Source organism: Lepidochelys kempii, chromosome 16 (assembly GCF_965140285.1).
Source record: "Lepidochelys kempii isolate rLepKem1 chromosome 16, rLepKem1.hap1, whole genome shotgun sequence".
Taxonomy (NCBI): domain Eukaryota; kingdom Metazoa; phylum Chordata; order Testudines; family Cheloniidae; genus Lepidochelys; species Lepidochelys kempii.
In genome coordinates this window covers 22,701,265-22,715,209 of record NC_136395.1, presented here as the reverse complement: position 1 = coordinate 22,715,209, position 13,945 = coordinate 22,701,265, and the positions used below count along the sequence as shown (strand labels likewise).

General features: G+C 45.7%; 1 protein-coding gene across 4 annotated transcripts in view; it reads right to left on the bottom strand.

The window, feature by feature from the left end:
* Positions 1-13,945, bottom strand: part of SNAPC4 (small nuclear RNA activating complex polypeptide 4) — a 32,436-nt gene that overhangs the window by 5,902 nt on the left and 12,589 nt on the right. For all 4 annotated transcript variants that reach the window (XR_012155277.2, XM_073314599.2, XM_073314597.2 and 1 more), the window contains 12 exons: positions 13,786-13,933; positions 13,184-13,290; positions 12,439-12,533; positions 11,770-11,864; positions 9,616-9,701; positions 8,620-9,033; positions 7,133-7,222; positions 5,889-6,138; positions 5,189-5,259; positions 4,724-4,831; positions 3,600-3,627; positions 827-2,967 (listed from right to left, as the gene is read on the bottom strand). Coding sequence is in view for 3 of the 4 variants with exons in the window: in XM_073314599.2 (XP_073170700.2) it covers positions 827-2,967; positions 3,600-3,627; positions 4,724-4,831; positions 5,189-5,259; positions 5,889-6,138; positions 7,133-7,222; positions 8,620-9,033; positions 9,616-9,701; positions 11,770-11,864; positions 12,439-12,533; positions 13,184-13,290; positions 13,786-13,933 (3,633 nt within the window). In the remaining variant the exon portion in view is untranslated. The remainder of the gene's footprint in view (positions 1-826; positions 2,968-3,599; positions 3,628-4,723; positions 4,832-5,188; positions 5,260-5,888; positions 6,139-7,132; positions 7,223-8,619; positions 9,034-9,615; positions 9,702-11,769; positions 11,865-12,438; positions 12,534-13,183; positions 13,291-13,785; positions 13,934-13,945) is intronic.

Here is a 13,945-nt window from a genome sequence, read left to right as displayed (position 1 = left end):
TCCCCTTACATTGTGGATAGGTAACACAGTGGTCTTTGCATCTCCAGGATGTAAGGAAATCTCAGACACACCCAAACCTGCTAACCCAAGCTTTCCTGGGAGAGGTAAACAACTACAGGTCTTCCCTAAGCATCCTTTCTGCTTTGCCCTACTGTAGTATCCACCAGCACAAGCCTAAAGGAGGAGTTTTATGGGAAACACCACCAATTCTGTAAACAGGAGCTTTGAGAATAGGTCAAGAAACAGGGTTAGAAGTTAGAGGATCATTTGTGTTTTAACACTATAAAGAGAATTTAAGGGACTGGAAGATATAAAGAGATCGCAACCAAGAAATGCACTATTGCGAAACAAAACCAACTTCTGTGCCGTCATGGCTTCCAAAAGCCCTAACCAAATTCTCCAGATTCCCCCTGACAACATTCTACAAAGCAGCTCTGGGTTTACACCTGCAGCCCCGTGAAAATCTGCGGGTACTGTAAACTAACCTGAGCTTCCTATTTAACAGGCCCAGAGACACTGCACTGACTATGCTGTACCTACTGACTGGGTGCTCCGGGGAAGAGGGCTTTGGCATGGGTGGAAAAGAGTGGTGCGTAATCCAGCTCTAACATGTTGCATGGGAGCTTGATCTTTATTAGGGGAGGCTGGGGAAGTCATCCGACTTGGCTAGGCATTGTGTGAAATAGGGAAACTTTCTCCTAGTTTTCAACACATAAATCCATGCTTATTCAAAAAGGAAAAAAACGTTAGTTACGAGCCAAATCCTAGCCTCACCAAATCCAATGGAAGTTTTGTTATTAACTCCAATTCAATGCTTTGACTTTACCTGATGGGTGATGTCAGCATCCTCACTCCCGGGGACAATGCCAGCTGTGCTATCCAAAGGTACTTTGGCTGGTTCTTTCCCACAGCTTTCTGCCTCCATCAGTTCCTTATCAGTAGGGGACTCCTCTTCGTCACTCTCTGAACTCTGCTGCCAGCTACTGGAGAGAGTTGTAGTCACTGTGGGAGGAGGCAGAGTTGCTAGGACAGCTGGGAGAGTAAATGCTGCTAAAAACCTGGCTTTTAACAGGAGATAGGCAGGGTTATCGCCAAGTTTCTGCCACACCAGCTGTCGGACAGCAGGCAGATCAGCCCCTGCACCCCCATCCCTGCGCTCCTCAGAGGTCCTGAGGCACGACACACGCTGCTCCAGCGTCTTCTTCTGCAGAAGCAGCCTGGAGAGCGTTTTCAAGTTGCACAAGAAAGGTGGAAAGTAAGCCAAGCTGGTTTCCAATGGGGCCACCGGGATGCCCCGCTTCCCTCTCAGCCACTCCTTCACCAAAGCCTCATCCTCAAGGGAGAGAAGGCTGACGTCCAGGAGGTTCTTTTCGGCATTGGGTGTGGGCAATCCAGGGGGGTTGTCCACGTTTGGGGTGCTCTGTGGCTTTGGGAAGATCGGCCTGTTCCTTGTTACCTGTGTACCAGGAGAGTCCGAGTTCTCTACTATGTTGTTACAGGCCAGAAGCCGATCCGGCCTTTGCACCAGGCTCCCTTCCAGCAGGACTTTTGGATTGGAGGCAACCCCGGTGAGCATATTGCAGTTATTGCTCTCACCTGTGCCAGGGAGACTTGGCAAGCAGAGCTGGTCAGCCCACGGAGTGCTTGCAGGAGGCTTCACTTGGGGCAACAACACAGGGCTGGGGTGCAGAGCTGCTCCTTCATCTGGAAGGCTCATTGGACTTGCACTCCTCTCTCCAGAGGAGTTGGATATCCTCGAGAGGCTGTTTAAAGAGGCAGGAGCTGGAGGAGTCACGCTGGGTGAGCTGTGCCCAGGGTCCAAGGAGGTTATGGATGAGGGACGAGTGGAAGGGTTTAAGCAAACAGTCTTCCCTGAGGGTGCCCCTTCCGCTAACTGTGGGCTCAGCACTTGTGCACCTGTGCACCTGATGGAAGGGTGACTTGCTTCGACTGGCATCAGCGGCACTCTTGGGGCAGAGGTCTCTCCAGTCCGACTCTGATTTTTGGCAGCACTGCCTATAATCCCAGCTGCGGGCTGCTTCCCTTGGCTGTGAACACTCACCAATGCTTGTACAGAGGTGGGGATCAAACCCTGTGGTGTTACCACCCAGGTGATGGGCATGATGTTCTTGGGAACCACGTGAGACCCCCTCTGGGGAGCTAGGATAGCAGGCAACAGATTGATAGCGTTCTGCTGTGATCTGACCAGGGCTGGGGCACAAGTCATGGATGTGGAGGGAGAGGTTTCCTTGGGGCCTGACTTCATGGCGGCAGGGTTCAGAGAAATGGCTGAAGATGGCATCAATGCAATCTGATGCGGCACAAAGGCATGGTTTTGCAAGACTACAGGTGCTGAGCTGCCACCAAATGCTGGAGCTTTCTTGCACCCCTGGGACAGGCCATTCTCCCCTGCACCCATAGGTCTGTCCTGAGAAGCCTCGCCTTTGGACACATCTCCCAAAGCTGCCTCATTGAGCTCTCTCTTGGATTTTGCTCTCCTCTCGGAGGAGCAAACGCTCTCTGCAGAGTCTGGGACTGGAGATGAATGGCTTCCGACAGGTTTGGGAGAGGGGACAGGAGCCACAACAGGAGTAAATGCAGGTAGGGGCACTGGTGCACACGCTGCCTGAGCATTCCTGCTACCTGCCAGCCCAGCTGTCGGAGGCTCACTTCCTCTTTGTGGGGCAGGAATTACCTGCTGCACAGGGTGCTGGATTATCACAGAGGGCGAAACCAACACCTGGGGGGCAAGAATCACTGTTCTCTGCAAAGCTTTCTTAGCCCTGGACTCCCGCAGCCTTTTCTCCCTCAGTAATTCTGAGACTGTTTTAGGCTTTTGCCTGGGAGTGGGAAGAGCAGGGACACCCGCCGAAACAGCTGCAGGGTTCTCCTTTGCTTTTAAGGCGATGGGCCTCCTGGCTCTTCCCTTTCCTGCGGCCTTCTGGGAGCGGGACTGTACTGGCAAGCCTGCAGAAAGAAGAGATTTTAGCAATGCTTTCAAAGTCACTCTCTAGCTATTAAACCATAGGGTAAGCAACACACAACTACCATTCATGCTAAAAGGGAGCTCCGGGGGATGCTATGACAGCAAAATGGATCGAATCAGCCCTGTTCTGAGGGCCTCAAAAAAAAAAAAAGGAGTGACATACTTGAACCCCAGTAATGAGGAGTGAATGTAACTATCGTCCCAGGAGTCATGGGCGGTGCTTACTGGCAGTATTATATACCATTGAAGCGAACACCCACTCAATCAGGTCAACATAACAGCAGCATTCAGTATTAGACCGTGCCCAGGTGCTCTGCCAGAACACCTAGCCTTCAACAGTATTACCGTGCTAATGCCCAGAGATGATGTCACAGTATTGTTGGTCACCCTGTCCCTCCAGAATCTTTGGCCTTCTTTATTAAGTGGCATCTTTGTATGGCCAGTAATTGAATGATCAAATACAACCAGCTTAAAAGCTACCAGAGAGTAAAATTTAAAGTGATTTTGCTCTTGAGGCTTTTATCAGATTAGATGGAGAGTTATATTAACCAGGATTAACTAAGCACAAGTCCCTGTACATTGTGAAAATAAATGGAAGTGTTCGGGTAGGTACCTGAAGAGTTCTTGGAACTGCAGGAGGGCTGCAAAAAACAAAAACAGACATGAATTATGTTCTTGGGATATCTAGAGATCAGAGACATGGCACTGAAGTAGAGGGGACTCATATTGTGGATATATCATTTCTCCAGATGTTTCTGGGAGAGCTTTTACTCCTGCAGGAAAACATGATTCTGGCAGCTATGCATTGGTGCATCGCAGGAAAATATCCTCAGGACACAGAAAATATATGTCAGAAGTGGACCCCAACAAAACTAATGATGTCAGTGGAGTTGTGCATGTCTGATTTCTCTTATCTTCCCTCCTACTGACACCACATGCCTCTTTTGGAGAGTTTGAGCAGCAGGTCCACAGGACTTGGCCTAGAACAGTAGTCAGAACTTCTGGTAAGAGAGACACAAACAATCCTCTTTGGTAGATGATGTTGTTCTTGGAGCCAGCTGGCAACACTTGAATCATTCAGCCACAGAGCATCAGCTCATGAAGGCAAGGGTCCAGCTGACCCTTTCATTATTGTGAACACCAACAGCAAAGACATCTTCACTATTTCCCCATTACCTCCCAGACACTACTGCAATACAGATAAATAAGTGTTTCACTGCCTGCACATAGGGTATGGAGGGGATGTGTGGGAGAGCCTACCACCAGCTTTTGAAAAGAGAATCATTATCAGCAGACCCAGCGAGCATAAGGTATTCAAGCTTCGACTGTCTAGACAAGCCATTTTGCCAGTTGTAATTACAAATTCACAACAGCCACTTCCTCTTCTAATACAGCATTTCACTAGTAGATCTCACAGAGCTTTACATAGGTAAGTGACTTTTATTAACCTCATTTTATAGCTGAGGAAAACAGAGGTTAAGTGACTAGACTATGGTCACCAAGAGGTAGTGGCAGAACTGGAAACTGAACCCAGGTCTCCAACTGCCCAGTTCGGGGCTCTATCCACTGAGCTACATTAACGTTGGTTTTGGTCTCTCCTCTGTGAAAAGTACAAAGCAGCAGCTGACAAACAGAATACGTACAGCTTCCCTTGACACAAGCAGTCGATTATTTCCACCCAGGCATCCCCTTGAGGCCTGCACGATGGGACAGGGTTTGAAACACCACATACAGTACCTGCTGAAGTCTCCTTGCATTCCCAGCCATGGCCTTGATGAGGTTCGACTGCCTCATCTTCCTCTCACGAATAACCTTCATGCAGCCACTAGTGTCAATCTGGAAGAGCTACAAGGAGACAAAAATCTTATGTTAAAGTTAAGCTTGGAAGAGAGGCATTCTGGGGGTGGAGGGAACGGCACCCTGCAAACAGGAGACGTTTCATTTGAAGCATCTCAGGGTCTTTTTCTTGCCACTGGAAAGAAGCTAGGTAGTAGTTGATTCTTTTTATTGCAAGATTTTTTTTTTTTTTTTAAAAGCTGAATTTACAATCATGGCTTCTATACATGGGCCATATAAATACAGTGAGACATAACCATTCAAGAGCAAAATGGGGTGCCAGTCATGGATGTTAAATATCTATCAACTACAAGTATAAAAATAACTGTTAAAATTCTGGAGTCCAGTTAATGCAGCAGTGCCCACCTGAATGAAGAGTGCGAACACTGGAGTGCTGCCCAGCGTGACTGTCTGAAGCTGTTCTTGAATAACAAGAGCTGGAAAAAAAGGAGTCCAATGTAAAAAATAAAAATGTTAAGTGGACATTCACATAGGTCTGTGGAGGGTTATGAGCAGCACCCCTCCAATATCAACATTTGAGAAGCTGAATAACGACACTTGCAACTCACCCTGCTCTTATAAACAGACTGGCAAAAGAGAATCCCCTCTGTTAATACTTTATCTCAGAATGACCATATATTTTGAGTAAATATATGAGCATAATTCCCTGCCTCTTGATTAACAGTGACTTGTGGATAGGAAAAAGTACTGCTTCAATAAAATCTAACCTACACAGGAAGCGTGTGGTCCAGTGGTTAGGACAGGAGACTAGGAATATGACTCCTGGGTCCTACTGCCAATTCTGCTGCCATCTTGCTGTGTGACATGGGGCTACCCACTTCCCCTCTCTGGGGTCTCTGGTACCTGTGCTGTAAATGGTAAGAGGTAATGCCACTTACCTTACACCTGAGGTGGTCAAAGGTGCTTTGAGATCCTGAGATGAAAGGTGCTGTGTCCTAAGGCACAATCCTGGAGCCGTGTTTAAGAGTCTGGTACCATGCTTATGAAAGGTGGGGGGGGGAAGGAGAGGAGGACAACACTTAGAAACCTGATGGGTCAACGGTACCTTTTGTTTGACGGGACGCCACCCTCTCGGCTCTAAAGGCACAAGGCAGTAGGACATTGCCCACCCACGGAGTCACTGCCATCAGGAGCCTCCTCTCCAGCTTCTTTCTTTGGAATTGCTCTCTCTGGCGACGGTACTGTTTCTCCATTGTGTTCTGTAATCCCTGCAGCACCTGGCCGACTGATGTGCCTGGTGTCACTCCAGAAACCACTGCTGAAGAGGGGACACAAGGCTTCCGTAGCCCATCTTCCTGTATGTGGCAGAACAAAGATATAAACTCACAAAAATCCAAACCGGCTGCTGTAAATTAGCAGAGCTCCATGGAATTCTATGGAACGATGCCAATGTATGCCAGTGGAGGATCTGCTCCAGTGGGTTTTTATTCCATTTTACCAGCCACTGGGGTCAAACACTTACTGTGTGTTAAAATAAAGGCTGCAGGTTAGAAGAAAGCATATACACCCTGGATTTCTTACAGGGGGGGTTGAGGGGGTTATAGGTCAGACCACCAACATTAAATGATTATAGCAGAGCCATAAGATTGTTTAGGTTAGGAATTGAGAGTACTGTTATCCTTCTGTTTCCTCTTCACTATCTCTTCATGAAGAGCATCAATGTGGGTTCATAACCACATCTTTAGGGATGCCAATATTATTAGTTACAGGGCACTCCACTATTTGAGTGTAGATGGGGAAAGGGCATAGGTTGTAAGAAGCTGACCAATTAGACTGTTTGTTTTGCCTCCCTTGTTAATTGCACATTAGCTACCTATCTGCTTATCTACACAATTGAGGTTCAAACGCTGCTCCCTGTGGCATATCACACTGGATAAACCACCAGTTGAAACACTTGTGTGTTTGGTCATTCACGGAGGATTAAAAAACAAACTCGGCTGATCATGTGCGCACTAAAGTGAAGCCTTCCACCGGGACATATAAATGAGAAGTGCAAGGCACTAGGTTTAGTGGAGAGCACATGGAACTCTCAGTCCCTAAAGCCCTGGCACTGTTGAAATGCGTAGCCTGGTTAGGTACGCTTTTAGAGGCAGTCTCAGATCCACACACATCATTGGCCCTTTAACGAGAGCTCAGACAGGAAATAGGAGCATGGGGGTTAAAGTTGCTTTGGGAATTTTACTCCCTTCAGTCCATCGTATGGGTATCATGAAGAACATCTGGAATTACAAACAGATTGTCTGTGCTATTAGAGAGGGAAGCCAGAACACCCAAACAAAAGGTACTTACGCATTTCCTCTGAGAATAGGTATTATTTCTTAGCACTCTCCTCACATCTTCCAGGGTAACCTTTAACACTTGCTTTCCTCTTATGAATGCCTAGAGGAAAGTATACAAAAGCCGTAAGAACATAAAATGACCATACTGGATCAGACCAATGGTCCATCTAGCCCAGTGTCCTGTCTTCTGACAGTGGCCAGTGCCAGGTGCTTCAGAGGGAGCGAATGGAGCAGGGCAATTTATCAAGTGATCCATCTCCTATCATCTAGTCCCAGTTTCTTGCAGTCAGAGGTTTAGGGACACCCAGAGCATGGGGTTGCATCCCTGAATATCTTGGCTATTAGCTATCAGTGGACCTATCCTCCATGAATTTATCTAAGGCATGAACCAAAACAAAAGTTTACAGGATTAAGAGTCTTGTGAAGAACTAATCCATACTGCCAGCTGGATATCTGCATCAGAAGGACACAAGACACTCAATATTTCTGCTATTTGTTGCATTTTCTCAAAGTAACCAGCTCAACTTTCATTTGTTGTCAGTTTAACTTTCTGTCTCTCACACACAAGCCCAGTGCTGCAATGTTTGCTTTGCAGATACTTCAGAGGAAACTTTGTGTGTTACAAAAGAAAAAAAAAATTAGGAAACCGAAATTTAGGACCCTTTTGACCCACCTGTTCTGCTTTTCTGGCTTCACAGTGGGGGGAGCAAACCTGAAACTTTTCCCAGAAAAACTGGGTAATTAAAGTCTCCACAAGCCATTCTCGGTAAAACTTTCCAAAGGCACCTCATCCTGTTGGGGTGTGGCAAAGTTGTTCAGGCAAATCAAACAGTATAACTGATTGAATATCAAGCCAATGCTATACCTGATCATTTGATTTTCCAGAACAACCTCGAAGAGTGTGATCCAGACACAGTACCATTACATTTTCCCCGAGTTATGCAAATACCTCATTTGCATTGAGATTAACAGAGGCTCCCACAGCCAATATACACTTTTGTTTGTTAGCTTTTAACCCCAGATGCTCTACAATTTATATTAACAGACCCCTGTGCACAGAGGGCTCTTCCTTGCCCCAGCAATACCATCATCGGGGGGAAAGAGGGGCGCGTGGCCACTGTTTGACAGCCACATGAAGCCACAGTTTGGGCAGGAAGAGAGTGTCATGGCAGAAGGAATTGACAAGCAGAATGCATTTGACGACATTGGCACTTGGCTAGGACCTTGAGGTTAACACCCTATTCTTACAGGAAGTGCTACAGAGGCCTTGAGGATTCTAAAAAGGCCTTGGATTTTACGTTTCATCCAAAAGATGGTCTTTCTTAATGACACACAGAAGCAGCGGTCCAGTATTGATTCAGAGAAGAAAAAAAGAGGCCATAATCACACACACCACTTGCCTTTGCCATCTCCCATCCGACCTGATCAATGCTTCACAGCCTGAGCTCAGTTGACAGCCCAACAGTACAATTTTTTAAAGTAGAAGTCAATGCTCACCTCCTTTACCAGTTCTTCTGGATCCTTCAAATTGATGTCAGTAGAAGGTGGACACCCAATACCTTTCAGTATGGTACTTATCCCTGCTGAATCAGTTGGGACTCTGTCCCTGCCTCCCCCAAAAGATGTAGCTGGAATTCGTTTTAACTGTCCCTTTACAAGAGCACTTTTGGAACAGTAGAGGGAGGGAATCAAGTGTTTGGCTTTCCAGCACTTGGCCGGATCTGTCCTCGTCGGGATCCACAGGTCGAGGCCGGGCACCGTACCCCTGAATCCTGAGGGAGAGTCTATTTCGCCCTCAGAGCTATCCATTAGCTCTGGCTCTGAATCCTCGCTGCTGCTCTCTGAAGAGCTGGAACTGTGTCTCCGCACTCGCCTGCGTTTCTGAAGGCGTTTCCTTGGCCCAGACTTTTTCTGTTTAGCATTAAAAACACACACACACACAACAAATAAGAGCTGACAAATATTCACCAATGATGTGTGTCTCCCCCATTTCTTCTTATTTGCAAGTGTGTTCAGCCCCCACTGAAGATCTGGCCACAGGGTGTGTCTACACTGCACTGTAATCCCACTTCTGTGGGAACCAGGCTTGTGGACTTGCTGTTTCCAAGCCCATGCTTGAGAGTGTCCACATGGCATCGTAAACCTGGGCTTACAATTTCTGGACCTGGGTCTCATGACCGTGCTAACACATCCACACTGGACTACACCGACTTTCTGACTCAGGTCCACAGCTTGAGCTGCATCCATGCTTCAAGATGGCAGGGTGAGGATCCAATCACAGTATGACTCGGGCTCCAACCCACCCCACTAACAGGGTCCTAGGACCTGGGTCCTGAATGCTCACTGACCCGAGTCAGATTGACTTTTCCCAGTCTTTTCTTAAATAAGATGGGTCTACAGCATAGAAGGATGTTCTACTTCTAAACAGGTCATTTGATTACTGCAAAGGAAAAGGAACATAACCCATTACACCAGATCAGAGAGTTACAATACCTTAGCCCCAATCATGGCTTTCCATTTGCTTAGACACTGGGAGCCAGTTCTGTGTGGTAATTCAGAAGCTATTTTGGTCCAGTGACCTAAGGAGATAAATAGTTGGGCCATGTTAATATCTTAAATTAAGGAAAGCAAGTCCCCCTCTCACCAGATTAGCCTCCAGATAATATTGGATTTATACTGTTCAGGAAGATTTTTATTTAAGATTTTTTTCACTGAATAGTAATTCTTTTAAGAAAAATCAGGCATCAGAGTATCCCTCAAAATGCTAATTCTGAAGAGGTTATAGGTCATTAAATCATTATATCTGGACACTGATCTAGCTTCTGTGTCTAGGTCTGCTACAGATGTGCTGGCTGACCTTAGGCAAGTCAAAACCTCTGGTACCAGTTCAGGAAGTCAGACAAGAACATGCTTAACTTTAAGCAGTGACGTCAAGGGGACTTAAACACATGCTTATGTGCGTTCCTGAATCTGATCCTCTGCGCCTCAACTTCCTTCACAGCAACATGTAGAATACAGCCTACCAGACAGGGGTTACACAAGGATTAAAAAAAGAGGGATGTCAGTTTGAAGTCTGGTCAATTTAAGAAAAATTCCAACTAGTTTCAGATCCTACACCTGCCCTGAGCTCCCAGCCAGTTTTTTGTGGCTTTATGATCACATTGTATTACTTTTAAAAAGTTCTCTCTCTCTCCCATGCCTCTCTGTGAAAGGCCCTGATAGAGGAAACTGACCAGCTACACAGGGAAGCTGAAATGGACAATACGCAAAGTGCTGTGAAATGTGCAAAGTACATAAACTAGAAAAGTGGGTGACTGTTCCTCTCTCTAATCTCTTTCAGTTCCAGTAATCTGAGGAGTTACCTGCGTCAAGAGTAGGTCAACATTCAGAAAGCAGTGTGATTTTTAAAGGAAGTGCTTTTCACACAGAGTTTAAGGTCAGGAGGGACCACCAGATCATCTAGTCTGTTATCCTGTCTATCATAGGCAACCACCACCACCCAGCCACCCACACACTAAATCCAGCCACCAAAATTAGACCAAAGCATTACAGCTCACAGGAGACTAAACCATTTTGTGCCACAGGCAGAGAATAGGAGGGACAGAGGCACCCGGGGCCCTCACAATGAGAAGGAAAGGAGATATACCCAGATAATCCTGGCGAGTGATTAGTGAGTGAGTAGTTTGCTAATTCAAAAAACTCTCCAGGAACAACCTATACACTGCAGAGGAAGCCAGAAAAAAAACAAACAAGGTCACTGTCAATGTGATCTGGGGGGAAATTCCTTCCCGATCCCACATATGGTGATCAGTTAGACCCTGAGCATGTGAGCAAGAGCCAGGCAGCCAAGCACCTGAGAGAAACAGAATGCTTGGTGCCACCTCAGGACCATGGCCTACCCCCTATCCATGTCTCACCTCCTGCAGTCGCCATCCCTGATGCTTCAGAGGAAGGAGACCACAAAAAATCCTAGTTACATTGTGGGGAGATGGGGAAAAATCCCTTCCTGACCCCTGCAGGTGGCCAGCTAAAGCCCTGAAGCACGAGCTTTAGGAACACAAGACTGGATGTGAGCCAAATGAAAAGTGCTATACAAATGTTATGTAATTTCTTGTCCAAAGCCACGAAGAGTCAGTTTCAGAGCTGGACCAAAACTAGAGGAATCCCTAGTTCCCAGACCTGTGCTCCAACTCAACCTCTCTTTGCTATACACTTGTAGCTGGTGTTAGAAGCAGGAAAGAAGATTCCCTTCCAGTAATTACTATTAGAAGAGGAAAGTGTATAGCTGCCTGCCCAAAGCTTCTGTAGTGCCATAAGATCTTATCCTGAAAGAGAATGATGCACAGGGGAGCCCATTTATAGAATTCTTCCCCCTCTACTGGTCAACTTCACAAGCAGAGGGTTTCTGTAACCAGGACTGCATATTGCACAGAAACAACTCAAGACTTCTTTAGGTAAACAGTCTCCCTCTTCCAGAGATCACTACATGCAGGCCATACCATACATGGAAGATTGCTTCTTACTGAGAAATGCATATTGCAAAGCTCTCCAGTATCAACTGCAGGATTTTAATGAAATTGGTGGGGGGGGGGAAGGCAGCTCAAACCATTACAAGCCCTTAAAGATCATGCCACAGTGAAAACTTACCCACACCATGTTTCTCTACCAGTTCAATTAACTTTTCTTCTTCATCTAAACTCCACCTGCCTTTCTTTACGTCATGGTGTAATGCATTTAAATACCTAGAAAATTAAAAGATTTGATACAAAAGATTAACGGGATTAAATGTTCTCTTTCTTGAGACATGTTTCTAAAGTTAAATGGAGAGTAAAATCAGTGGACCCCTTCCTTCCCCACGTAGTCCCACATACCTGTATACTTGACACTGCAGAGCCATTGCTGGTAATGCAAGTCCTTGGTTCTCAAAGATCCCAGGACTCTCAATTGAGTAGTAGTAAAGGCAACACAAAACTAGATACACTTCAAGCACAACTGCTAATTTAGGGCCTAATCCTGGAAGGTGCTGAGCACTTCTAACTCCCCACATCAGTGACAGATCACAAGAGTCACTGACTAGACTTTTCATAGACATGCACACAATAATCAAATAGTGAAAATGTGGGAGGGGATATGCTGAGATTCCTTCTGGCCCCTGTTCTATTTAGAATATAGGTTTTGAAGGTTTTTATTTGTGAAAGGTGCGTAGAGGAACTAGGTGCACGTATTGTAAAAATCCTTTTTTTTTTTAAAAATGTTGCATCTTTGTTACAAAAGGAGAGAACTTGGAAGCAAGATTCCTTTAGTCACTATACGGACCTGTCTCTGCATTGAGCATCACTCCTTCCTGGTACCTCTGTCCGAATTTTATACCAGTCACGCTCTCCATACTTAGCAACTGCTGCCAACAACTTCTACATGAATTAGACAAAGAAAAATTAGGCGGGTAACGCATCCAAGTCATTCCAAGCTAACAAGTCTCCACTGGCTGGAATCTTTTGGGAATTACCTAGCTATACGCATCACACCCTGCTTTTAATTAATTCTGCCTCCATTAGGTCTGTGCCCTCCCAATCACACCCACCCTCCCTCCCCACCCCCATAGAAGAGGCAAATAAAGATCCATCACAGGAGGACTTTAATTTGGGGGCATAAATTATCTGGCATGACCCCTCTGAGTAACTCCAAGGATCAGCAATGATAAAATTAATTTTACTTTTAATAATACCCATTACTTTACCAAAGTTCATTTTCAAATGAAACCACTGCTACACTGGTCTAGTGCATGAGGAAGAGAAGTAAGACTGGCATTTCAGCTCTAGTAAAATTTGGTCAGAGCAAATTGGAAGCTCTTCAGGGGAGAGTTACACATCTACCTCTGGGTCTGTACAGCACCTATGCCATCCTTGTAATAGAAATCACAACCCGCTTCTGTCCCTGGATAATGTGTGAAGACAGTCAAGTGTCCATAGAACACTAATTAAAGTTAATGTTTCACTAATGAACCCAGCAGAGATTGCATGTTGGTCATTTTTCTAGCACTAGAGAAAAGAAAGGAATTTACAGCATCTTCCTCTGGTGTCCAGAATCCTTTCCTTAGGTTGGGATCCACACTCTTTGTCCAGCGGTAAATTAGCTGCATAGAGTCTCTTCCTTCCATGTAATAAGCAACTAGAAATTGAAAGAAATATTTAAATTCTGCTTTTAATACGATGCTTCTAGCATTCCTGTTAAAGCACATTGTAGTTATGACTTAAATATTTAACTTCTCAAACACAACTGGCATGTAACAAAAACCGAGAACACACAGTGTGTAAGAAGTGTTACCATTTATACTAGAATCATGCGTATTACAAACATACACCACTCCCAACAACAAACCTTGCAGCACCCGGGAGGTTTTGCATCCAAGTACTGACCACATCCATCCTTGGAAGATATGATGGACTCCTGGCACCAGGTGTCATGACTGCAGATGAGCCTTTTAAATTAAAGGAGGAAAGTCCAAGGATTGCATGAAATTAACTCCACCTCTCCAGAACAGGGACCATGTCACCTTTTGTATTTGGAAAGTGCATCGCACATTGGGAACATCACTGAAAACAAGACCTTGGAGACTCGGGCTCCGTGAGTACAAGGGAGGGGGTTGCCTTGGAGATCACTTACTTTTCTTGTAAGGTATGTGGCTTCCTACTCTCATTTCTTGAACGAGCTGTAGAAGCATCTGGTCCTCTTCCTTTGTCCATTCTTTCCTCTTGAAGTCTTTATTGTAGGCTTGAAACTTCTGCAGGCACTGGAATGCACTTCGGTTTGTCTTAATAAAAGA